This window comes from Lepidochelys kempii, chromosome 4, assembly GCF_965140285.1.
Source record: "Lepidochelys kempii isolate rLepKem1 chromosome 4, rLepKem1.hap1, whole genome shotgun sequence".
Lineage (NCBI taxonomy): Eukaryota > Metazoa > Chordata > Testudines > Cheloniidae > Lepidochelys > Lepidochelys kempii.
The window spans coordinates 97,598,034-97,625,352 of record NC_136383.1 but is presented as its reverse complement, the minus strand read 5'-3'; the positions used below and the strand labels follow the sequence as shown (position 1 = coordinate 97,625,352).

The 27,319-nt window shown below is 43.8% G+C and overlaps 1 protein-coding gene across 4 annotated transcripts in view; it reads left to right on the top strand.

Annotated features, from left to right (window-relative positions):
- The window catches only part of WDR19 (WD repeat domain 19), a 126,029-nt gene that overhangs the window by 14,561 nt on the left and 84,149 nt on the right, over nucleotides 1-27,319 (top strand). For all 4 annotated transcript variants that reach the window (XR_012158692.2, XM_073342265.2, XM_073342266.2 and 1 more), the window contains exons 4-10: nucleotides 4,234-4,359; nucleotides 6,091-6,206; nucleotides 6,986-7,101; nucleotides 12,264-12,344; nucleotides 13,596-13,708; nucleotides 19,067-19,240; nucleotides 25,572-25,642. Coding sequence is in view for 3 of the 4 variants with exons in the window: in XM_073342265.2 (XP_073198366.2) it covers nucleotides 4,234-4,359; nucleotides 6,091-6,206; nucleotides 6,986-7,101; nucleotides 12,264-12,344; nucleotides 13,596-13,708; nucleotides 19,067-19,240; nucleotides 25,572-25,642 (797 nt within the window). In the remaining variant the exon portion in view is untranslated. The remainder of the gene's footprint in view (nucleotides 1-4,233; nucleotides 4,360-6,090; nucleotides 6,207-6,985; nucleotides 7,102-12,263; nucleotides 12,345-13,595; nucleotides 13,709-19,066; nucleotides 19,241-25,571; nucleotides 25,643-27,319) is intronic.

Below are 27,319 nucleotides of genomic sequence, written 5' to 3'. Positions count from 1 at the left end.
GGATCTTCTCCTTCCCAGAGGCTAGTGAAGAAAGAAAAAAAAAAACGCACTCGCGATGAAATGTTCTCCGAGCTCATGCTGTCCTCCCACACTGACAGAGAACAGACGAATGCGTGGAGGCAAATAATGTCAGAGTGCAGGAAAGCACAAAATGACCGGGAGAGAGGTGGCGGGCTGAAGAGAGTAAGTGGTGGGCTGAAGACAGGGCTGAAGCTCAAATGTGGCGGCAGCGTGATGAGAGGAGGCAGGATTCAATGCTGAGGCTGCTGGAGGACCAAACTAGTATGCTCCAGTGTATGGTTGAGCTGCAGCAAAGGCAGCTGGAGCACAGACTGCCACTACAGCCCCTGTGTAACCAACCGCCCTCCTCCCCAAGTTCCATAGCCTCCACACCCAGACGCCCAAGAACTCGGTGGGGGGCCTCCGGCCAACAGAGGATTGCCCCAAAAAAAGAAGGCTGTCATTCAATAAATTTTAAACTTGTAAACTTTTAAAGTGCTGTGTGGCATTTTCCTTCCCTCCTCCACCACCCCTCCTGGGCTACCTTGGTAGTCATCCCCCTATTTGTGTGATGAATGAATAAAGAATGCATGAATGTGAAGCAACAATGACTTTATTGCCTCTGCAAGCGGTGATTGAAGGGAGGAGGGGAAGGTGGTTAGCTTACAGGGAAGTAGAGTGAACCAAGGGGCGGGGGGTTTCATCAAGGAGAAACAAACAGAACTTTCACACCGTAGCCTGGCCAGTCATGAAACTGGTTTTCAAAGCTTCTCTGATGTGTACCGTGCCCTCCTGTGCTCTTCTAACCGGCCTGGTGTCTGGCTGCACATAACCAGCAGCCAGGCGATTTGCCTCAACCTCCCACCCCGCCATAAACATCTCCCCCTTACTCTTACAGATATTGTGGAGCACACAGCAAGCAGTAATAACAGTGGCAATATTGGTTTCGCTGAGGTCTAAGCGAGTCAGTAAACTGCGCCAGCGCGCCTTTAAACGTCCAAATGCACATTCTACCACCATTCTGTGCTTGCTCAGCCTGTAGTTGAACAGCTCCTGACTACTGTCCAGGCTGCCTGTGTACGGCTTCATGAGCCATGTCATTAAGGGGTAGGCTGGGTCCCCAAGGATACATATAGGCATTTCAACATCCCCAACAGTTATTTTCTGGTCTGGGAATAAAGTCCCTTCCTGAAGCTTTTGAAACAGACCAGAGTTCCTGAAGATGCGAGCGTCATGTACCTTTCCTGGCCATCCCACATTGATGTTGGTGAAATGTCCCTTGTGATCCACCAGAGCTTGCAGCACTATTGAAAAGTACCCCTTGCGGTTTATGTACTCAGCGGCTTGGTGCTCTGGTGCCAAAATAGGGATATGGGTTCCGTCTATGGCCCCACCACAGTTAGGGAATCCCATTGCAGCAAAGCCATCCGCTATGACCTGCACATTTCCCAGGGTCACTACCCTGGATATCAGCAGATCTTTGATTGCATGGGCTACTTGCATCACAGCAGCCCCCACAGTAGATTTGCCCACTCCAAATTGATTCCCAACTGACCGGTAGTTGTCTGGCATTGCAAGCTTCCACAGAGCTATCGCCACTCGCTTCTCAACTGTGAGGGCTGCTCTCATCTTGGTATTCATGCGCCTCAGGGCAGGGGAAAGCAAGTCACAAAGTTCCATGAAAGTGCCCTTACGCATGCGAAAGTTTCGCAGCCACTGGGTATCGTCCCAGACCTGCAACACTATGCGGTCCCACCAGTCTGTGCTTGTTTCCCGAGCCCAGAATCGGCGTTCCACAGCATGAACCTGCCCCATTAGCACCATGATGCATGCATTGGCAGGGCCCATGCTTTCAGAGAAATCTGTGTCCATGTCCTGATCACTCACGTGACCGCGCTGACGTTGCCTCCTCGCCCGGTATCGCTCTGCCAGGTTCTGGTGGCGCATATACTGCTGGATAATGCGTGTGGTGTTTAATGTGCTCCTAATTGCCAAAGTGAGCTGAGCGGCCTCCATGCTTGCCTTGGTATGGCGTCCGCACTGAAAAAAGGCGCGGAGCGATTGTCTGCCGTTGCTCTGACGGAGGGAGGGGCGACTGACGACACGGCTTACAGGGTTGGCTTCAGGGAGCTAAAATCAACAAAGGGGGTGCCTGTACATCAAGGAGTATTTCAGGCAGGACTTCACGGAGGGTTCCAATAAGAAATGGTGCACCTAAGTTACCGTTCTTATTGGAACAAGGAGGTTATCCTGGCCTCTGATTGATACATGGCTAGATTTACCTCGCTGCACCTTCTCTGTGAGTGACTGCAGTGTGACCTAGAGGAATGAGTCCCCTAGACAGGGGAGGAGGCAAATGAGTACAAAACAAATCTGGTCTGTTTCTTGTTTTGACCCACTCCATCTATCTTTTACATCTTTGGCTGGCAGCAGACGGTGCAGAAGGACTGCATGCCATCCACATCTCATGGCTGCTCGGCAGAAGATGGTACAGTACGACTGCTAGCCATTCTCATCTCTTGCCTGCCCGGCAGAAGATGGTACAATACGACTGCTAGCCATCCTCATCTCTTGCCTGCCCGGCAGAAGATGGTACAGTGCGACTGCTAGCAATCCATATCGCCTGCCTGCTCACCATAAGACGGTTCAATAGGACTGACTGCAGGACTAAAGAGAATGACCTGGTCAAGTCACTCCAAATTTAGTCCCTGCGCCCATGTCTGCCCAGACGCTCCCAGCCGACGTGGCCAGGAGCACTCGGACACGACGAGGACGGCTACCAGTCGTATTGCACCGTCTGCTGCCAAAAGGCAATGGGTTGCAGCTACTGTGTAGCAATGCCGTACCGTGTCTGCCAGCACCCAGGAGACATAGGGTGATGGTTACCTGAGTGGGCTCCATGCTTGCCGTGGTATGGCGTCTGCACAGGTAACTCAGGAAAAAAGGCGCGAAACGATTGTCTGCCCTTGCTTTCACGGAGGGAGGGAGGGAACGGGGGCCTGACGATATGTACCCAGAACCACCCGCAACAATGTTTTAGCCCCATCAGGCATTGGGATCTCAACCCAGAATTCCAATGGGCAGCGGAGACTGCGGGAACTGTGGGATAGCCACCCACAGTGCAATGCTCCAGAAGTCGACTCTAGCCTCAGTACTGTGGAAGCACTCCGCCGAGTTAATGCACTTAATGCACTTAGAGCATTTTCTGTGGGGACACACACACACTCGAATATATAAAACCGATTTCTAAAAAACCAACTTCTATAAATTCGACCTTATTCCGTAGTGTAGACATACCCTAAGACTCCATTCCTTTTCTGTTCCCAGCAAAAAGCATCACACAGACTGAGAGATCCTTTTTTTCTCCCCCCTCCTCCAGCTTTTGAAAGTATCTTGTCTCCTCATTGGTCATTTTGGTCAGGTGCCAACGAGGGTATCCTAGCTTCTTAATCCTTTACAGGTGAAAAGGATTTTCCTCTGGCCAGGAGGGATTTTAAAGATGTTTACCCTTCCCTTTATATTTATGACACCAGCCAAGGGTTTTTAATCGCAGAATTACTCCAAGAGGCCTCTTTCTTCTGTACAGTCTTTGAGGATTTTTTCATTATGATCCATTGTCTCTTCCAGTTCTAATAAGAGCCTTTGGTGCCCAACCCTTCTCTGCACTAGTGCAGCAGGAAAATATACCCAGTGCATAAGCAGAGGTGTTTATAATCCTTAATATATATGTCCCTTCCTTAGTCCTATGCTAGAGATTGTGGGGTATGTCGGTCTCTGTGCTCATTGTGAGAACAGCAACTAGAACATTTTCCTGCTTCCATGTGGACTTCTGTCCCAAACTTAATATGCTTCTGAGAACTAGGAGGGAGCTGGCCTCCAAAAAACCATAAGGTTGAGTGACAGCTTGGTGTCCCTTAAAGATCCAGAGTATGTTGGAAGTGGCCCTCTAGCCCTGGGGCCCAGCAAGGGGTCAGGGCTCTGGAGCCCCCTTTGGAGGCACAAGTGGTAGGAAGGAGTCTTAGCCTTGGGTGAGATTAGAGCTGGGGTGCAACTTCTATCTGGAGATTCAGATTTACATAACATGACTGTCTCATCCTGTCTCAGGTTTGTTCGGAGGGGAGGAGCTGGGTCAGGGGCTTCATTTTGACTGTATAATTTTGTCTGGCTTGGACCCTCATAAACTTTTAAAATCCCTAGTAAAGTTTACTTTCTTCTTTCTCTCTGTTTCTTAAGCAACTGTGTTGCTATGGACTGGGATAAAGATGGGGACACCTTAGCCATAATTGCTGACAAATCTAGTACCGTTTATCTGTGGGATGCCAACACAAACAAAACAAGCCAGGTGGACAGTGGCATGAGGTAAGAAAAACTCTTCTTGTAAAATGCATGTCAAGAATCAGACTAGTACAGTATGCCCTTCTTGGTGCAACATCCTATACTCATTTGGAAGCTGAAACTAATGCAGAATGCAACAGCCTGCTTCTTAAGTGAGGTGTGTTGCCACAAGGACGTTACACTGGTGTTTTGTAGCCTTAATTGGCTATCTGCAGTTTCAAGGTAGAGCATTTCTGTAGGTTTTGGTCTATAATGGCCTTGACCAGTCTACTTGAGAAATTACCTCTCCCCATGACATGTGCTACTACCAAAACTGGGATCAATAGAAACACTTGATCTGGAATCCATTCAGTTAAAAGAGAGGCTGCTACTGGGAAGGTGCTTTCCCTAAGGGTTCCTCAACTTTGGAACTTGTTTCCCACACCAGGGTTCTAAAAAGGATGAATCTCTTGACCTTCAGGTGTATTGCAAAGATCTTTCAATACAGCTTTTGTGGATCAGGTGTTGCTGAAGGGCAATATCTAACCTTGTTGCTGTAAAGATTAGTTGGTCATTGTTGGTATATGATGGAGTTTGCAGCTAGATATTTTTTTACGGTATGATTTGTGTTTTTAAAGGAATGTCAAGAGTGCCTAAATCCTGAGAGAGTCTCCATCTATTATTAGTTACATAGCAGTAGCACCCACAATGTGCTCGGTACTTTTGAAGCACATACAATAATAAAGTCCCTGCCCCAAAGTCATTCATCAGCAACAGAAAAAATATTTCCCTCTTCACATGACTTATCAGAAACTTGATCCTGATTAACAGTCACAGACTCTGAATGCGTCTTATTTTGCTTGCTTTTACTTTACGTCCATCCAATCTACCTAGCTGGGATATGAGCAGCCCCTGTTACAGAAATATTTATTCCTTTAGTACTTTTGCTTCTATTATCATTTATTATGCTCTTCATGTTTATTACTTTTTAAACTAATAATAAAACAGACAAAATGTCCTTCAAGGGCATTTGCATACATCAATTCTAAAATCCAATTACATGTGGGAGACTGTATCCGTAAGGAAGCCACACCTAATTGCATACAACAATATAAATGCAACAGAAATATCAGGACTTGGGCTTGGCTGACAGATTAGGCTGCAGGGAGATTGAAATAATATTATCTTTTTACTAAATTAAGATATTAGCTTTTTGTATTAACTCTTAAAAAAATCACACAAAACACAGCCTTCCTCTGTCTGAAACTCAAAGCAAAAAAGCTTGTGCTAAGTTTCTTACTACGTTCCATAGTCTGTCAATCAAAGAACCATGATCTACCATGTGAATACAGTCATGATCAGTCCCAACTAAACCGTTAAAATACAAAAAAAATTCAGAAAAGCACCATCTTTGAAAGCATTTCTTAGAAATTTGTTGTCAACTTGATTATCTCTGATATATTTGAAAGTATATCAAGGATGCTTAGAGCTTATGCACAGATGCCCACTTTTAGCATTTGTATATGTCTAAATATTTAAACAAACCAGCTCCCCTGCCCTGGTTCATCGCTATTTTGTGAATGCTTAAGCAAGTCTGAAAGTGGCAAACTCACCCTAAACAAATGAATTAAAAAGTTTAGCTCAGGTTTACACAACACTGTGCAAATACAAAACAAAAAATTGTAGTTAACAATGTGATTGTTTTTTAAATTTAAAAGAGAATCTCACTGATATGCCATATAAGATGATTTTATTGTTTTTTTTTTAATATTTCAGAGACCCAATGTCTTTCTTGCTTTGGTCCAAAGTTGGAGCCTTGCTTGCTGTTGGAACAACTAAGGGAAACTTGCTTATTTATAACCGACAGACTTCTCGCAAGATTCCTGTCCTTGGTATGTACTATACTGAATTCATTGGGTTTGTATGTTTCTAACTGAGAGCAAAATTTTACTCATAGTGTTAAGATTCCTTTGTGTTGAGTGTAAAAATATAATAATCTATAACTGTAACTCCAAAATGTATCCTTGTTCAAATGGCTACTTCTGTTTTATTATTCTTACTAGAATGGTTTCTTATAGAATACTTTGTAAAACACCTCTGTGATGACCTAGTGGCAAAGTTCTGTGCTGTCATGTGGGAAACTTGGGTAAAAAAGTCTCCCTTGCTCCACAGGCCAGAAAATTGGCTGTGGAATTTTTTGTGTTGATACACTATCTTGCCCATGGTATATTTGAGGAGAAACATCAATAAACTTCAGAGTCCCATTTGGGCAGGAAAATGGAGGCTGCGGTAAACGGCTTGGGAGGTTTGATACAAATCAAGTGGGAAGATGAGAAGTTCCTTAAGGTTCCATAAAGATACAAAGGCTTCCCTCTCGGGGATTTTTTTTTTTTAACAAGAAACAAACTTTGATAACAAATATTTTCCACTGGCTATCATGCCTTCTTGAATATTCACTATGTCAGTTTTTTGTTTCACACCCTAATTATTTTCTAAAAATGTACATACTTGAATTACATTAATCTTCCCTTTAATTTTTTAATGTTTTTTAAAATGTGTATTGTAGGGCTCAAACCTGCATAGGCTGGGTTATGAATTAGAGGCCACATTTCCATCTCTAATTTTGCATGGATTTTTATACATATAAATTTGATATATATCTGTTTTTCAGGTAAACACACCAAGCGGATCACCTGTGGTTGCTGGAGTACTGAAAACCTGCTGGCACTAGGTAGTGAAGACAAAATGATAACTATTAGCAATCAGGAAGGAGATACTATAAGACAGGTAATAATAACAGCATCTTTATCTAACTGTTATACTTAGTTAATGATCCTGGGGCAAGATTCTGTGCTGATCTCTGAGAGTCAGAAAACTGGACTCTCAGCCCAGTTGGAGTGGATGCTAAAGTGGCTGTAAGTCATCTTTGTACTCTCCCAATCCTGGACTACTCCCAGGGCTGGAGCATGATGTCAGCATACTTTGGGGCCTGTCTAAGTTATAGCAGCCTCTTTGGGTTGCCCTATGGGCTGCAGACTCTGCAGTGCTGCATGTTATGGGCCTGTCCCTGAAATGCTGCTCACCACCACTGCCCTGGTTTATCCCCTATGCCAGGGCTTGCAAGGGGTCCTTGGAAAACAGTCTTATGGCTGTCTTCCACAGTGTCTGTACCAGGGGAATTCTTCCTTGGCCAGATACAGGGCTTTTAGGGCACCTTCAGGATGCTCCAGCCCTTTTACTCTTTGTAAAGTGCCTGGAGGAGGATCTTGCCCCTGAAGTGTAAGGTAGACCATTACACCTTTTGAGATGCTGATTCCTTTCTTCCCTCTGATCAGAGAGTTCTAAATGTTTTCTTATGTAAATTAGAATCCTTGTGGGCAAAGGCAGTTTTTGGATATGCACATCGTTTTATAGAATTCACTTAATTTCAAATAGTAGAAACAGTGGTTCACTGAATACTTTTTTTAAGAGCAGACTGAAATCTTATTTCTTCAAATGATTGCAGACATTTCTCCCAGGTGTGCACACACCCAGTGTAGTTAATCTGGAGAACTTTGCTTAGCACTCCCTTTTGGGGTGGCACTCCCTCCCTTTGGCCTTTCATAGCCCTTCCCATAGCTATTTAAGTGCAACGCTGCCTTGACCTCCCTCAGTTCCTTCTCACTGCCTGCAGCTTGAGTTGAAGAATTCTGTGTGATATCAAATATCATGTTTTCTTTCACAGTGCTTTCCTATGATCTTGTGTATGTAGTTAATTATAGTAGTGCCCTTAGGATTTAGTTAATTAGTAGTAGTTAGTTAAGTAGGATTTAGCCTGGTGTGATGCCTTCACCAGGTTTTAAACACCGCCTGTCATGTGGGGTGGCTGTCTCTAATAGTGACCCCACACTCCATGTTTATTGTGCGTTGGGGAAGGGCACATTAAAGAAAAGTGCTCCATCTGTAAGTTGCTCAAAAAGAGAACCTAGGTGGCTAGAGACTTGCACCTGAAACAACACCTTATGCCTGCTTCAGTGCTGGGAACCTCTGCAGATTGAATAGAGCTGGGCCATCTACCCCTCACTGGTACTGAGTCAAGATCAGTGGGACACCATACTGTCAACTCCAGTACCATCTGTGGGCATCCACTGAGTCTGGTATCAACAACATCAGTGTCGGCATCAACTGTTTTCATGCCCCGATGTGCCAGGTAGCACTGGACTTGCTAGGCTTTTCTAGTTCCTGATTCTCTCTCAATACAGGAGTATTCAGCTGCAATGGCTTCTTCTGTGCCCTTGCAGAATTGTCACCATTACTGGCACCATTTTCCACCATTCCTGAAAGTCTTTGATTCCTCTTGGGGATTACCATCTGTACAGGGATCCACATTGGTCCTTCAGTAAGGACAGAGGCTCTTGGCCCAGTACATACTGGCCACCAATGCTGTTTACTTATCCTAAATGGCTTCCTTGGGATCCTTAGGATGTTCCTCAATCTGCAAGGTCCTGACCTTGGCTCAGTCCAGGGCAAGGTCGCCAATCCCCTCGGTAGTGTCCCTTCTTGAGCTGCCTACACTGCAGACACAGACCAAGGTTGCTCCCTCTGAGCTGATTCAGCCTGAACCATTGTAACGGGTACATGTGTTGCTGCAGGAGATCCCCATTGGTTCTGCTCTCTTCCTCCTCACCTGATGATTCCACAGTGCTGGATTTCTCCTCTTTTGTGCCTGAGAATTTTAAATCCTTTGAAGATCTCCTGAGGCAAATGGCTTCAGGCTGAGTTTGCGCAAATACATCAAATTGGTGGGCATTCTCCAGTCCTCAGCTCCAGGAAGGGTAGCTCTCCCAATAAATGAAGCACTTTTGGAACTCACAAAGACTTTGTGTCATACCCCAGCTTCCTTACCAACTACAACAAAGCATACTGACAAAAGGTATTACGTACCCCTGTGGGTTTTTTGAGTGCTTCTTTTCACATCAAGCCCCAAATTCTATTGTTGTGATAGTGGCAAATGAGAGACTATGTTGGGAGAGAGATAAATCCATGCCTAAAGACTTTGGGCTTGTCTACACTGAAACGCTATCATGGCACTCTGCAGCTGCCCCGCTGTAGTGCTTCGCGCTGGGAGTGTGGGGGACCAGAGTGTTACCAGGCTGCTGAGAGGCAGGTGCCCAAGGGGGAGCACCTTGGGGAGCATCACACGGCAGCCAGGCTCCATGGGCAGGGGCCGGCTCCAGGATGTGTTGTCGGCCAGTGCCAGGCGCCTTCAGGGCAGAGGTGTATCAGGCGCACATCAGAGCTGTGCTGCCCACCCTGCCTGGGGAGTGCCCAGCTGTGCAGAGGTGGCTGGCTCGGGGAGCAGGGCAGGGAGGGCTGCCCGGTCGCCAACCAGCACCATGGCTCCCATAGCCTGGAGAGCCAGGGGCCTGGGCAGGCCAGGCAGCTCCCACCAGCTTCTGATCTGCAGGCTCCTGGCAGGAGGTGACAGTTTTCAAACTGTGGGGCACATTAGGAGGCAGAAATTTCGGGGGGCATGCGAATATGATTGCTCGCCCTAGGTGTTAAATTTTGCTCTCAAGCAGGTCTCTTTAATAGACACCTTCTATCTGAATTGGTGATTGGTGTTGAGGTATGTCTCCCCCCCACAATCCCACTCATTCCACATGTTGTTGTCAAACTGAAGTTGGATCAAGCCAAACTGATTCTCATTGCACCAGTGTGGCCAAGACCACGTTGGTTCTCTGACCTTCTCAATCTACCTATTTGACCTTCCAGTTCTTTTCTCCTCTATCCTGACCTACTGATTCGACACCACAGTCAAATTTGGCATCCGGTGCTGAGCAGTCTGCACCTCGTGGTGTGGATGCTGCATGGTTAGATGAGGAGGAAGCACTTCAGCAACTTCTGCTTAGTAGTAAGCCCCATCCTCTAGGGCTGCCTATTTGGCCAAGTGGAAAAGTTTTTTGGTTTGGTCACTAGCCCGGGGAATTCAGCCAAGGCAAGCCTATATTCAGGACGTTTTTGCATTACCTGTTACATTCTTTGGTGTCTCTCTCAGCTTCTTGAGGGTCCATTTAGCGGCAATCTTGGTGTTCCATCCTCTGATCCAAGGGAAGTCAATTTTCTCAAACTTCATGGTAGTGAGATTTCTAAGAGGAGATGTCAATTTCTTTCCACCTGTGAAAGAGGAGGTTTCTTTGTCGGACCTTAGTACTGTATTGGCTGCACTCATAGGATCTCCATTTGAGCCCATAGCAACCTGTTCTCTGTCGCTTCTTTGCCAAAAGATGGCCTTTCTTTTGCCGCAAGGAGAGCGAGTGAACTGCAGGTCCTGATGGCAGAGCCTCTATATATGCAATTTTTCAAAGACAAACTGACTCTGCAGCTGCATCCAAGATTTTTGTCTTAAGGTGGTTTACTGTTTTACCTTCATCAAACAATATACTTACCTGTATTCTTTCTGAGATGGACTCAAATACAGATGAACAGCACCTTTATACATTGGATGTGAGACCTAGCTTAGCATTTTATCTGTAAGGGATTAAAGAATTTTATCACCTCAGCTTTTTGTCTTCTGTGGGAATCAGATGAAGGAGATCAGTTGGTTTCCACATGGATGATTTCCAGAAGGATTACTTCCTGCATTACAGCAGCATATGAGGTAGCTCAGATGCACCTCCACAGACACTGGTAACTCATTCAACAAGGTCCCAAGCATCTTCTGTTGTTCTCAGTAATGGTTCTGTATGTTTTCAGTGCTGCTGTCTAGTCTTCTGTGCGTATTTTTATAAGACACTATGCTATTTTGACTGCATCTCAGTCTGATGCCACTTTGGAAAGGCAGTCGTCCAGTTGCTGTTTAACTACAGCCCAACCCCAAGCCCTACCTCCTTCAGTTACTGCTTGTGAATCACATGAGTGGAATATACATCTGTAGTCATTCGAAGATGAAAAACAGTTACCTATCTGTACTGTATCTGTTGTGCTTTGAGATGTTAGTGCAGACACGTATTCCACAACCCACTTTCTGTCCCCTCTGCATTGGAGTCTCAAATCTTGATACTCAGTGTAAAGGAACTAAGGAGGGGTCGGGGTGGTGGTGCCTTTAAATAGCTATGGGAGTGGCTAAGAGGGGCCCTATGGGCACTGCTAAGCAAAGTTCTCCAGCTTCAGTGCAATGGGTGTGTGCACACCTGAGTGGAATACATGTCTGCACCTGTGTCTCAAAGACCAGCGGATACAGTACAGATAAGTAGCTGTTTTTTCTTTAGCTGGACCCTAGTCTGGGGAGAGTTCAAATGAATCTATGTTTGGCTGTATTTTATATATAGTAAATGGCTTTGGAATTCATATGGGAACAACACTATATAAATACAACAGGAATCTCTTTTTGGGTGGGTAGACGGCTACTTGTTTCATCTCATCCACTTTTGTCTCTAAATGCTCTGTTGTTGGCCCTGTCTTCTTTTCTCACTATGTTCTTTTGCTGCATGACCTCATTTGGTCATGCCACTTCAGTTACTACCCTGTCTACAAAACAACATGAAGATCTACCTGTTCATCTCTATTTAGACTTGCATCTCTAGCTGCCTTTTAGACATCTAAACCTGGATGTTCGCTGGCAATTCAAGCTCAGCATGATCAAAACAGAGCCTTTCTTTCTTTCTTTCTTTCTTTCTTTCTTTCTTTCTTTCTTTCTTTCTTTCTTTCTTTCTTTCTTTCTTTCTTTCTTTCTTTCTTTCTTTCTTTCTTTCTTTCTTTCTTTCTTTCTTTCTTATTAATGAAGAGAGAATGTTGGAGTTGTGAATAAAGGAGAATAGTGGAATTGTTTTAATATTTATGTATTTATATTGCACTAACACCCCAAATATTCTAGATAGGAAAAGTGTCCTCTTACCTTATCTGTACACTGCTTGGCACACTGTACTACATTAATAAATAATATCTGAATCTGGACTTCCTTCTTGCAGACTTCAGTGAGATCGGATCCCAGTGATATGCAGTTCTCAGTGATGAAGACTGATGAAAGAATATCAGCTAGGGAAAGCACAGTAAGCAGACCAATGCACAACACCATTCAGCGCATCTCAGTTGTTCTGAGTGTAAACAGAAAGCCTTACCTGTGTCTGCCACTTTAGCATACAGTATTACGTAAAAGGTTCAGACGGTGTTATCTGAAAAGGAAGAATTAATTTGATTAAAATAAACAAACTATACGACAAACTAAAGTTGCTGTGGTATCTTTAGAAGAAGAGCTTAAAGTAATAGTAATTCTTAAACATTTCAGACATTTAACTCTTACGATGATTAGTGGTACTCACATTTAAGAACCAAATGCTTTAAGTGGTTATGACCAGAGATGGGCTGAGGCCAAATCTTTGGATACACACACACACTCAGACTTTGGGGAAACTCAAATTTCTTGTTATCAGCTATTACAGGTTTTTTGGGTTTGCACTGGGGCTTGTTTTTTCCCCAAATATGTTGAGAGACAGGATTTTGTGGGGAGTAGGGATTTATTGGTATTTTAATACTCCTAAAATAGGCATTAGCATGAATAGTGCTTCACTTTTAGACTGGGGGCAAACAGAGAATGATCTAAATTAAGATAGAAAATAGCCTTTTTGTTTAATATTCTGGTCATTCCAAGCAAACACAAAGTATGAGACATAAAACAAGTTCTCCCTTGTTTTCCTGTTATAGGTATTCTAGTAATAAGCCTCTGCTTTATGATGATCTCCTCCCCTCCCTATTTTACCCTGCATTGAGCTAGCTGCTTCTTTGTCTGATAGTAATGCTACTTACTTGGTCACCAGAGAATGCAAAAAGAGAGCATTGAAAACAGCCTTTCTTCCCCTAGCGACAAAATCTATCATCTCTGGGGATTTCCTCAAATAAGAAGCATTTATCTAGCTAGATATTAAATTGTATGTCTTCATAATTTTAAGGAAATCATTTTAAAATTACTTGAATAACTTTTAAGGAAATTTCATTACATTATTAAATATCTTTTATGTTTAGAAATGTTATCTGTTTAGAAGCTTCATTTATATAATTGCACTGTCAGTGATTAACATTAGACACTAGAGTTACAATACGGTTTCCTTGCACTCTATGGATGACAATTCTCTGCATCCCAAAAAACACAATATCCTTTGATTTTGTGTTATAACTTGACCAATGGAACTAGACCTTGAACTGAATTCTGAAGGATAAAAGCTTTTCTTTTAGTAAAAACAGTAGTGTTTTTATTTTAAAATGGTGTTCTCACTGGGTATGTTTTTCACTTTCTCAATTGGCAGGTAAGCGTGGTGGTTGGCAAGAAAACATTGTTTCTTTTTAATTTGAATGATCCTGATAACCCAATTGATCTAGAATTCCAGCAGCGCTATGGCAACATTGTAACCTATAGATGGTGAGTAAGCACTAACTTCTTAATATCGCAAGAAAAAGCTGAGGTTTTTATCTTTCTAATGTTGTTTATTTTAATTTCTGATATTTATCCCACTATCACATCAGGATTTTTTTGGCTATACAGTAGTCCTTTTCATACAATATTCCTTTTAGACTAAAGCAGTGGTTCCCAAACTGTGGGGTGCGCCCCTCTAGGTGAATATGGAGGAATGTTCAGGGAGTGCATGGTGGGGCTCAAGTCAGTTCCCACAGGGAGCGGGGAGGGAGCACCACCCAACCCCGCTTTATCCCCAGCCAAGCTCTGGCTCCAGCTGCAGCTCCACCCCAATCCCAGTTCCAGCCGCAGGTCTGCTCTGGCCCCAGCCACCGCTCCTCTATGTCCCCTACTCCACCCCCAGCCCAGCTCTGCCCTCATTCCCTCTCCACCCCCAGGCCAGCTCCCCCTCTAGCCTCAGCTCCTCCCTCATCCCCAGTTCTGCCCCCGACTCCACCTTCATCCCACGAGCCAACTGCAGTAATGGAGGGGGGACACGGACAGATTCCATTACTGATAAGGGGGGGCACGACAGGAAAAGTTTGGTCACCACTAGACTGAAGGAATCTGCAATTTACACTCCCCTTTACTGAAAATTCTGTTATTTAAAAAGCAGTGATGTCAAAATGAAACAGCAGAGATGTAGTTCCATACCTAGTAATGATATGGTTGCTGAAATTAGTGAGTGGTTTCTGTTTGGAGGAGAAGTTGGTGACACAGAGTCAGGGTACATTCTTGGTATAATCTGTTTTATTTACAAAAATATACACACCCGTGGCTGGCTTTGAGCTGACTTGAGCTCACAGGACTCGGACTGCGAAACTGTAAAATTAGACGTTCAGGCTCAGGCTGGAGCCCAGGGTCTGTGACTTCCCCCACAACTCAGCCCCAAGTCAGCTGATGCAGGCCAGCTGCAGGTGTTTGATTGCTGTTTAGACATACCAATAAAACCCCTTCAACAACTCTCTGGGTGAGTAACCAGCTTGTATGCAGCCTTTCAGTAAAGAGTTTCTCTTATCTTAATGACCATTTACAGTTTTCCATTTTTGATGAATTGGGGCTCTGTCTGTACAATTTATGAATTCTAGTTGATGTGAAGTTATATTATGAAAAATTGCTGTATGTATGTAAAAATGCCTGGATGTGTGTGGATCCACCATTGCTGACAGATATCAGGTACACACCAGACAGAGACAATGGGGTGATGGCTCAGGACTCAACGACCCTGTTCAGATGCAAACACCTGGGAATGATGAGTGATCTCAAGCTTTGGAAATCCAGTTTATTTTACCCCTCTGAAGGAGGGGGAAAGGTAGGAGCAGCAATAGAAACTTACCAGGAGTAGAACAAAGGCATCCAGGTGACCAGGAGGAGTTTAAATAAGGGAACATACAGTGACAGTGAGCTAGATAGGAAGAAGCAGCATGAGGCAGGAGAGAGCAAGATCACCTAGCAAGTAGCAGCCTCATAGGGCAGGAGGGTCCTGCTCACTTTTTAGAGCCCAGAAGTCCCCAAGCACTCTGGACAGCCCAAAGAATGCCCTGGAGTGGTGAGAAAACTGAGGCAGGGACATAGAATCATGGAAATGTGGGGCTGGAAGGGACCTCAGGAGGTCATCTTGTCCAGCCTCCTCTGCTGAGGCAGGACAAAGTAAACCTATACCATCCCTGACAAATGTTAATCTGTTCTTAAAAGCTTTGAATGATGGAGATTCACAGCCTCCCTTGGAAGCCTATAATCCTAATAGTTAGATAAAGTTTTTCCTAATATCTAACCTAAATCACCCTTGCTGCAGATTAAGCCCATTACTTCTTGTCCTATCTTCACTAGACATGGAGAACAATTGATCACCATCCTTTTATAACAGCCCTTGAGATAATTGAAGATTGTTATCAGATCTCCCCCTCAGTTTTGTTTTCTCAAGACTAAATATACCCAGTCTTTTTTAAAATCTTTCCTCATAGTCAGGTTTTCTAAACCTTTTATCATTTTTGTTCCTGTTCTCTGGACTATCTCCAGTTTGTCCACATCTTTTATTTAAGTTTATCACCTAAAACTGTACACAGTACTCCAGCTGAGACCTCACCAGAGTAGAGTGGGACAGTTTACCTCCAGTGTCTTACATACAACACTCCTGTTAATACACCCTGAATGATATTAGCCTTTTTTTGAAATCTTATCCCATTAAGAACATAACAATCATACTGGGTCAGACCACTGGTCCATTTAGCCCCGTATCCTTTCTTCTGACAGTGGCCAATGCCAGATGCTTCAGAGGGAGTAAATAGAACAGGGCAATTTCAAGTGATCCAGTTCCAGCTTCCTGCAGTTGGAGGTTAAGGACACCCAGATCATGGAGTTGCGTCCCTGACCATCTTGGCTAATAGCCATTGTTGGACCTATCCTCCATGAACTTATCAAATTCTTTTTTGAACCAAGTTATACCTTCAAACATTCCATGGCAATAAGTTCCACAGGTTGACTATGCATTGTGTGAATCATAGAATCATAGAATATCAGGGTTGGAAGGGACCCCAGAAGGTCATCTAGTCCAACCCCCTGCTCGAAGCAGGACCAATTCCCAGTTAAATCATCCCAGCCAGGGCTTTGTCAAGCCTGACCTTAAAAACCTCTAAGGAAGGAGATTCTACCACCTCCCTAGGTAACGCATTCCAGTGTTTCACCACCCTCATAGTGAAAAAGTTTTTCCTAATATCCAATCTAAACCTCCCCCACTGCAACTTGAAGAAGTGTTTTATTTTAAAATTGCTGCCTATTAATTTCATAGTGACCCCTAGTTCTTGTGTTATGTGAAGGGTTAAATTACATTTCCTTATTCATGATTTTATAGATCTCTATCATACTCCTCCTTTTTAATCTCTTTTTTAAGCTGAAGAGTGTCATTCTTTCTAATCTCTTCTCATATGAAAAGCTGTTCCATACCCCTAATCATTTTTGGTGCCCTTCTCTGTTCCTTTTCCAATTCTGATATATCTTTCTTGAGATGTAGCGACCAGAACTGTGTGCAATATTCAAGGTGTGGGTGTACCAGCAATTTATGTAGTGGTATCTTGATATTTTCTGTTTTATTATCTATCCCTCTCCTAATAGTTCCTGACATTCTGTTAGCGTTTTTGACTGCTGCCGCATTATTGAGCGGCTGTTTTCAAGGAACTATCCACATTGACTCCAGGATCTCTTTCTTGAGTGGTAATAGCTAATGTAGATCCCATCATTTTGTATGTTTGGGTTATTTTTTCCACTGTGCATCAACATTAAATCTTCATCTGCCATTTTGTTGCCCAGTCACCCAGGTTAGTGAGATCCTTTTGTATCTCTTCACAATCAGCTTTGGACTTAACCATTTTGAATAATTTTGTATCATCTGCAAACTTTGCCACCTCACTGTTTACCCCCTTTTCCAGATCATTAATGAAAAAGTTGAACAGCACAGGTCCCTGTACTGACCCTTAGGGGACCCCTTCTTTTACATCTCTCTGTTGTGAAAACTGACCATTTATTCCTATTCTGCGTTTCCTATTTTTCAGCCAACTACTGATCCACAAGAGGACCGTCCTTCTTATTCCATGACACTTCGTTTGCTTAGAGCTTTTGATTTGGGACCTTGTCAAAAGCTTGTTGAAAGTCCAAGTACTCTATATCAAGGGTTCTCAAACTGGGGGTCGGGACCCCTCAGGGGTCACAAGATTCTTACATGGGGGTTTGCAAGCTGTCGGCCTCCACCCCAAACCCTGCTTTGCCTCCAGCATTTATAATGGTGTTAAATATATAAAGAGTGTTTTTAATTTATAAGGAGGGGTCAGACTCAGAGGCTTTCTATGTGAAAGGGGTTACTAGTACAAAAGTTTGAGAACCACTGCTCTATATCAACTGGATCACCCTTGTCCACGTGCTTGTTAACACCCTCAAAAAATTTTAGTAGATTGGTGAGACATGATTTCCCTTTACAAAAGCCATGTTGACACTTCATCAACATATTGTGTTTATCAGAGGAGTGAAGTTCTGGAATAGCCTTCCAAGGGAAGCAGTGGGGGCAAAAGACCTATCTGGCTTCAAGATTAAACTCGATAAGTTTATGTTGGAGATGGTATGATGGGATAACATGATTTTGGCAATTAATTGATCTTTAACTATTCATGGTAAATAGGCCCAGTGGCCTGTGATGGGATGTTAGATGTGGTGGGATCTGAATTACTACAGAGAATTCTTTCCTGGGTATCTGGCTGGTGAATCTTGCCCACATGCTCAGGGTTCAGCTGATCGCCATATTTGGGGTCGGGAAGGAATTTTCCTCCAGGGCAGATTGGAAGAAGCCCTGGGGGTTTTTCGCCTTCCTCTGTAGCATGGGGCACGGGTCACTTGCTGGAGGATTCTCTGCACCTTGAAGTCTTTAAACCGTGATTTGAGGACTTCAATAGCTCAGACATAGGTGAGAGGTTTATTGCAGGAGTGGGTGGGTGAGATTTGGTGGCCTGCATTGTGCAGGAGGTCAGACTAGATGATCATAATGGTCCCTTCTGACCTTAATATCTATGACTCTATCTATGAATCTATGTGTTTGTTGATTCATATTCAATTTGTGATCCACTATAACCCCCTTTCAGCACTACTACTGCCTGGCCAATTATCCCGTTCTGTAGTTGTCCATTTGATTTTCCTTCCTAAGTGCAGTACTTTGCACTTATCTTTGTACTGAATTTCATCTTGTTGATTTCAGACCAATTCTCCAATTTGTGAAGTTCATTTTCAATTCTAATCCTGTCCTCTTAAGTGCTAGCAACCCCTCCCTGGTTGGTGTCATCTGCAGATTTTGTAAGCATATTCTCCACTCCATTATCCAAGTCATTAATGAAAATATTGACTTGTACCAGACCCAGCAGGGCTGGCCTTAGGGTTGGGTGGACTGGGCAACAGCCCAGGGATGCCGTTTTAAGGGGGTGTCTCCGGAGCTGGGTGCCTTTCCTTCCCCCACAGTTCTGCTCTGCTGCTGTCTGCATCCACTGCTGCTCCTGCCCTACTCCCCTTCCCTGCTTTGGAGCTGCCCCTAGCCAAGCTGCTCCCAGGAGCCTTCTGTCTGCTGTTTTCCAACAGTGAGGACCTCAATGAGGCGAGGAGACCTAGACACAGGTCCCACCAACAAATATTTTTATATCTGCTGTAGGAAGACTCAGTGCATTTCTCTTTCTTTCTTCAGCAATCTGACTTTCATCCTGTTCAGGAGTTTTTTCTCATATTGTGTTACTGTCTATGCAGCCAGGCTGCCCAGCCATCTCTCTCTCTCTCTAAATGTTGATTTTGCTGTAGGTATGGTGATGGCTACATCATGATTGGCTTCTCACGTGGGTGCTTTGTTGTTATTTCTACACACATTCGTGAGATTGGTCAAGAGATTTTTCAAGCTCGCAATCATAAGGATAACCTAACCAGCATTGCAATATCACAATCACTAAACAAAGCTGCATCATGTGGAGACAACTGGTAAGTTATCGTATTTGTTTATAAAATGTCTGAAATAGCAAGTGTCTTAAAGCAAACACTATTATTTATTTTCTTCATTGTTCTGACTTTTGATATCTTGTTTCTTTTTGCTTTTTTTTTTAATCTTTCTTTTTCTGGTTGGCTAATGTGATACTTGAATACAAAAGTTTTAGTGACATACTTTCATTACTGTGTGCTACAGATTAGATACAGAATTCCTGTTAGTAGTACTAGGAATTGTTCATCTAATCCACTTCATGTGCTATTGAGAAAATTTAACCCATTTATGGGATACTAAGGGTTGATCTGCACACCATTTTTGTAACAGTATAATGGTATATCTGTTTAGAAACCAACATAGCTAAAAGTGTGGATGCAATTATCCAGTATAAAGGTGTTTATAACAGTATACCTGAATTTACGGGAATAAGCTATATTGCTGTAGGACTGTTATATCAACTGTATAACTGGGCCCACACAAAGGGGGAGGTTGCACTATTTTTACTGTGTCTATTTTAAAACAAATATAGTGGTACAAACACTGTGTGTAGACAGTCCCTCCATTTGCTTGATGTCTAAACTTGACTCCTTTAGAACAAGGTAAAATGCATGCATCCTGCTCTGAAGCTAAGCAAACTTTGGCTTGGGCAAACCAGTACCTGGAACAGTTTCCAAAGGCTGGGTCCCTCCACTGAGAGACCATGCCACCATCCTTGAAGAGTTTTATCTCAGAAATAGACAAGAAGATAATCTCAATTTCTATGATGAGTATAATGTGAGAGTTGGATTTTCACACTGTGAACAACCAGACAGATTAATTGTTTGCATGTCTTTTATTATATATTTGTATAGCACCTAGCACAACGGAGTCCTGATTATTCATATTTATTATTTGTACTACAGTAGCACCTAAAGACCCTGACCCAGAGTTCTGGGTTGCATTATGTTTGGCATTGGACGGACGGACCCCAAAATGGTGGCCCCTTCTGGATGGAGTTTAGATTCTAACTAAGCTAATGATGGTTGGGGCCTCAGCAATGGCTACTGTAAAGCAAATAATAAACTAGTCCTGCCATCCAGGTGGCACAAGGATATCAGTCTTTGGCAGAGAGCGCTTCCTTGATCAATGTATTGAAACCAGAGTGGTAATGCATGCCATTTACATTATGCAAGAACTGAAGGGCACAGTAGTTGGAATCCAAAGAGACAGCACTATTGCATCAACCACCCGAGGGTATAAAGAGCTGAATACTAAGCTCTTAAGTCTTTCAACTTTAGATCACTAGTTTAAATCCATCCCACTTTCATATTCAGTTGTTTCCACATGGTGATTATTCAGTAGCTTAATGAAAATGAGTCCAGTCTCTAGTAGGTGAGGGTCTGACTCACCAAAACCACCACCACATTTGTTACTAATTGGAACCCTTACTGGCAATCTCAGCAGAAAGGCCAGGGTTTGAATGGATATGGAGACTGAATGTGATCCCCCTCATTCTTCTTTGAGTGCCTGTCTATATATATAAAAAGAAAAGGAGTACTTGTGGCACCTTAGAGACTAACCAATTTATTTGAGCATGAGCTTTCGTGAGCTACAGCTCACTTCATCGGATGCATACCGTGGAAACTGCAGCAGACTTTATATACACACAGAGAATATGAAACAATACCTCCTCCCACCCCACTGTCCTGCTGGTAATAGCTTATCTAAAGTGATCATCAGGTTGGGCCATTTCCAGCACAAATCCAGGTTTTCTCACCCTCCACCCCCCCACTCAAATTCACTCTCCTGCTGGTGATAGCCCATCCAAAGTGACAACTCTTTACACAATGTGCATGATAATCAAGTTGGGCCATTTCCTGCACAAATCCAGGTTCTCTCACCCCCTCACCCCCCTCCCAAAAACCACACACACAAACTCACTATCCTGTTGGTAATAGCTCATCCAAAGTGACCACTCTCCCTACAATGTGCATGATAATCAAGGTGGGCCATTTCCAGCACAAATCCAGGTTTTCTCACACACACCCCCACCCCCATACACACACAAACTCACTCTCCTGCTGGTAATAGCTCATCCAAACTGACCACTCTCCAAGTTTAAATCCAAGTTAAACCAGAACATCTGAGGGGGGGGGGGGGTAGGAAAAAACAAGGGGAAATAGGCTACCTTGCATAATGACTTAGCCACTCCCAGTCTCTATTTAAGCCTAAATTAATAGTATCCAATTTGCAAATGAATTCCAATTCAGCAGTTTCTCGCTGGAGTCTGGAAGTGAGTTTGTGTGTGGGGGGGCGGAGGGTGAGAAAACCTGGATTTGTGCTGGAAATGGCCCAACTTGATGATCACTTTAGATAAGCTATTACCAGCAGGACAGGGGGGTGGGAGGAGGTATTGTTTCATGGTCTCTGTGTGTATATAATGTCTTCTGCAGTTTCCACAGTATGCATCCGATGAAGTGAGCTGTAGCTCACGAAAGCTCATGCTCAAATAAATTGGTTAGTCTCTAAGGTGCCACAGGTACACCTTTTCTTTATACATCCCAGGCACTCAAGATTGGAGTGTTTTTGGCCAGCAGTGTCCATTGGGGCTGCACAGATGCTGTGAATGTCATTATGCTCACATACTAAAGGCATTATGGGTTTTGCAGGCCTCAGTGCCACTCAGTTCATCATTGCCCATATCTGTGAGATATAGCTCCCTAGTGTCTTACCACAATTTTCAACAACTTTTTGTGGATTGTTGTCTATATTAGTGTTAGTTAGGATAGTTTGCCTGTTGGCAAGGTTTGGTGGTTTACTTCCTTGTTTTCTTTTCATTTTCTCTTTTATCAGGAGCTTCTTCCTAATACTAAGGCTTAGGTCTTATCTGAAGTTGCCTGGCTTTATGTATTGCTCCTCTCTGTATTGTGAGGTGCCATTATAAGTTAATGATGGATATCCCAGATGCGTTTTTTGGATGGAGAGGGTCATATCCCTGATAAATGCAAGTCCTTTTTCTAAAAGGACTTGAAGGCAAGAGAGGCACTCCTTAAGCTGTTCGTATTTGACTGCTCTATGCAGCCTGCGTCTGATCCAGGGTGAGGAGAGCCCCCTTTTCCCCAGGCAGGTTTGATTTCAGTCCAGCCCATATGAGTTCCAATTACACTAGTTTGTGGGCCCCAACTTCTAAGACTGTCCCAACTATGGAAGTGGGTAGGACTGGAAAGGTCAGAACCTTGGAGAAAAAGGAGCATTACTCCTTTGGGAAGAGCAGGGGCAGATCCCTGCCGGGAATTCCTAGTAAAAAGAGCTCCAAGTTCCCTTTCCAGTCCCAATCTAAAGAGACTCCTTTGTCTGAGTGGAGTACCTCTGGAACTCTGAGGGAGTAAGTTACCAAAACTCTGGCACGTCTCAGGAATCAAAACTAGCTGCCTCTGAGACCAGAGCATCAGGGGCTACTTCAAAACCAAGTGCTCTGCCATCAACTGTTGCAGCACCAACCCTTTTTGATACCGGTCTCTTTGGTACTGTTTCCTTCGACAATGAGTACTTCAGCACTGGACACATCAGCATAATCCACCTTGGTGCTATCCATCGCCACACTGAGATTACGGCACCACCTTTCTCCATAGTGAAGAAGCATGCTGTATCAAAGGATATTCATGTCCTCATGAGCCAGAATCTCCATTGCTCTACACAGAGCTAAATTTCCTCACCAGAATGACTGGTGGTCATTCAGTGCAGACTGGGTGGTCTGCTCAGTGCAGGTTAACATTGTAACCTAGCACACTAGCTTCAGCAGCCTCCCCCTTAGACGTAGAGTGCTCTTGCTTCTCATCAAATTCCCAGCACAGCAGGGAGGGATCCCCTACATATTCACCAAGGACCCCCTCATTTGATCCTTATGCCTCTGAAAGAGAGTCAAGTGCTTCATTCATGGCTATATCATATAGGGGATATGTGAATAGACATACCTGGTCCCCTTCTCCTGGCCCCCAGGACCTTTTCCATGTAACATTCCATTATGGCCCTGTTAGAACTCCTGACGTCTTCATCATATGAGGCACCACCCTTCTGCACCACCATCCAGAGGAAAACCTCCTTTCCTGCACCTCCCCAGGGACGTAGGATTTCTCAGTTTGCAGTCCATGATGTTTGTAGGACCTTTTTTGGAAAGGTCCAGATCTTTCAGAGTTTCTACAAGATAGTATTTGCTGATAGAATGAAGGGTCAAGTGATATAAGCTTGGAGTATCCAAATGGATGTTGGGCTATATCAGGGTCTGTAATGAGCTAGCTAGTTTATATCCTCCTGCTGAGATTAGGGCTCTTTCTACAGGGCCCAGGCAGCCTCTGCAGCTTCTTTGCAAACTATACCCATTCCAGACATCTTCAGGGCAGCTACTTGGGGTTCAGTTCATACTTATACAGTTCATACTTCCATTCCCTTGTGGAAGCATTGAAATCTGATGCTTCTTTTGGCAGAACAGTGCTGCAATCTTTAAGTATACTCCAAGCACCCACTTCCTTACATTAGGTTACTGCTTGTGAGCCACCAAAAGTGGAATATATGTAGACAAGCACTCGAAGAAAGAAAAGTTACTTACAGTAAATGGCGTTCTTTGACATATGTTGTCCATATATATTCTACAACCCTCCTTCCTTCCCTGCTACTGTGGAATCCTATAACACCTAGGTGGTGGCAAAGGAACTAAGTGGCAGTTGGGCACACACTGCCCGTTATGCCCTCAGTCCTGGAGCATGTGGACACTTCAGGAACGTGTGGCCCCAGAAGATAGAGCTGGCAAAAAGATCCAATCTCAACCACATGGGGTATATGCTCACCAAGAGTAGAATATATATATGGACAGTACATCTTGAAGGATTCCAGTTACTGTAAAGTAATTTACTTAGGGATAATCCCTCCAGAATAGGGTTGTGGCAAGTGATGCAGCAGGGTAGGAAAGTTCCACAGTGCAGTAGCAGCACAAAGACTTCATGCTCCTGTGTTCTGAATCTAGCAACTTTTAACTGATGTTAGTGTTTGTGATCCAGGGACCAGTTGCTTAGGTCCATGATTCAGTGTTAGCCCATCGGGTGCTTCTATGTGTGTGCATGAGTGTATCTTGACAGAGCCACATGAGAAAGGGTAGTGTTATTTTTCCCATCCTTAAAGTCCTGAATGGAAAACTCCTCTTCCGCTTCTCAATATTTTTGTCCCATGAGAGGATGGATCATTCTCCCAGTGTCCAGGAAGAGCGCTCTATGATCATAATCATGCATCCATATAAGTAACATGATGTCTGTGCAACCAGCCTCAGTATTCAGTGCAGAAACTAAAATGCATACAAGGAGTCAGACACATTTGATTTTGGGAAATGATTTCAGTTTAATATTTCTCTAAATTAATTTTTACTTGGCTTCCTATATATACTAAAGTATATAACGTCTAGGTCAGAGGTGGGCAAACTATGGCCTGCGGGCCACAGGGACCATCCTGCCCGGCCTCTGAGCTTCCGGCCGAGGAGGCTAGCCTCCGGCCCCTCCCCTGCTGTTCCCCCTCCCCCGCAGCCTCAGTGTGCTGCGCTGCCAGCGCTCTGGCCCGCTGCTCCTGCCAGGCCATGGGGCAGCGTGGCTGGCTCCAGCATAGTAAGGGGGTGGGGAGCAGAGGGTGCCGGGGGGCACACAGGGGGCAGTTGGATGGGGCAGAGGTTCTGGGTGGAGGCGGTCGGGGAACGGGGGGGCTGCATAGGTGTGGGAGTCCCGGGAGGCCTGTCAGGGGGTGGGGGTGTGGATATGGGGTTGGGGCAGTCAGGGGACAGGGAGCAGGTGGGGTCGGATGGGTCAGGAATTCTGGGTGGGGGCAGTCAGGGGACAGGGAGTGGTTGGATTGGGCGGACGTTTGGGGGGGCGGTGGGGATGGGGAACAGGGGGGGTTGGATAAGGGTGGGGTCCGGGGGGCGGTCAGGGGACAAGGAGCTGGGGGGTTGGATTGGTTTGGGGATTCTGAGGGGGGCAGTCAGGGTGCAGGAAGTGAGTGAGGGGGCAGATAGGGGGCCGGGGCCAGGCTGTTTGGGGAGGCACAGCCTTCCCTACCCGGCTCACCATATAGTTTTGCAATCCTGATGTGGCCCTCGGGCCAGAAAGTTTGCCCACCCCTGGTCTAGGTTGACAGTGTCTGTTTTTCAAAAACTACATATTTGGGGAACCTAAAGCACTTGGCATTCTCCCTTTAATATTTTTTTTTTCTCCATAATGAACTTCTCTCTCTTCATTAACTACTTTCAGTTCATGATGGTTAGGATGGTAGTTCTAGTAAAGGTAGTGACTGTTTGTTTATATTTTGTTTTAGCATTAAGATTCATGACCTGTCAGAACTGAAAGAAATGTATGCTATAATAAACCTGGATGATGAAAATAAAGGTATGATAAAGTTTCCAAAGCTGATAGATATTTTGGCAAATCATGTAAAACAGAATTTTGTTTACATTAACATGTTTACAGGGGGGAATGTACAGAGAAGAATATTTATTGAAAAGCTGTCTAAATATAGACTATTGTTAACTCCCTCCTTTCCAATGTGTATGTATTATGAGATGGTCTGTTTGCCAAACTGGGTATTTAACGTAGCTTTTGGGGGCGGAGGTTTGGTGGGTTTTTTTTTAACAAAACACATAGATCTTGTTTTCCAAAACAGTTGATTGTCCAGTATTTTTGAATCTGTAACATAGTATATTCAAATTACTAAAATAATAATGTGTTTATTTTTTCCCGTTTTGCTTTTCTGAGAGGCATGTTCTTGTGCTAAGAGTATGTATATCTCTGGAGCAGGAGTCCCTCCCACTGTTACCTCCTATTTCAATATTGGATTCATTTATTGTGAATTTTGATAAAATTCACTCTGAAACTAAGACCAAATTAGCGGGTTATGGTCTGTGATGATAAACTATTTCTGTTCCATTCTACATAGGTTTTTATACTTAAGTACAAAGGGTGTGAAAAAATTAGGGCTGTCAAGCAATTAAGAAATTAATTGCAATTAAAAAAATTAATTGTGCGATTAATCACACTGTTAAACAATAATAGAGTCCCATTTATTTAAATATTTTTGGATGTTTTCTACATTTTCAAATATATTGATTTCAATTACAACACAATACAAAGGGTACAGTACTCATATTATTTTTGATTACAAATATTTGCACTGTAAAAAAACAAAAGAGATAGTATATTTCAATTCACCTCATACAAATACTGTAGTGCAATCTGTTTTATCATGAAAGTTGAACTTACAAATGTAGAATTATGTACAAAAAAAAAACTGCATTCAAAAATAAAACAATGTAAAACTTTAGAACCTACAGGTCCACTCAGTCCTACTTCAGCCAATCGCTCAGACAAACAAGTTTGGTTATAATTTGCAGGAGATAATGCTGCTCATGTCTTGTTTACAGTGTCACCTGAAAGTGAGAACAGGCATTCGCATGGCATTGTTGTAGCCGGCATTGCAAGATATTTACGTTCCAGATGCGTCCATGCTGATGACTGGTTCTGCTCGATAATGATCAAAAGCAGAGCAGACTGACACATGTTCATTTTCATCATCTGAGTCAGATGCCACCAGCAGAAGGTTGATTTTCTTTTTTGGTGGTTTGGGTTCTGTAGTTTCCGCATCAGAGTGTTGGTCCTTTAAGACATCTGAAAGCATTCTACACACCCTGTCCCTCTCAGATTTTGGAAGGCACTTCAGATTCTTAATCCTTGGGTCGAGTGCTGTATCTGTCCTTACAAATCTCACATTGGTACCTTCGTTGCGTTTTGTCAAATCTGCTGTGAAAGTGTTCTTAAAATGAACATGTGCTGGGTCATCATCCAAGGCTGCTACAACATGAAATACGTGGCAGAATGTGGGTAAAACAGAACAGCAGACATACAATTCTCCCCCAAGGAGCTCAGTCACAAATTTAATTAAACACATTTTTTTAACGAGTGTCATGAGCCTGGAAGCATGTCCTCTGGAATGGTGGCCAAAGCATGAAGGGGCATATCTGGCATGTAAATACCTTGCAATGCTGGCTACAAAAGTGCCATGGAAATACC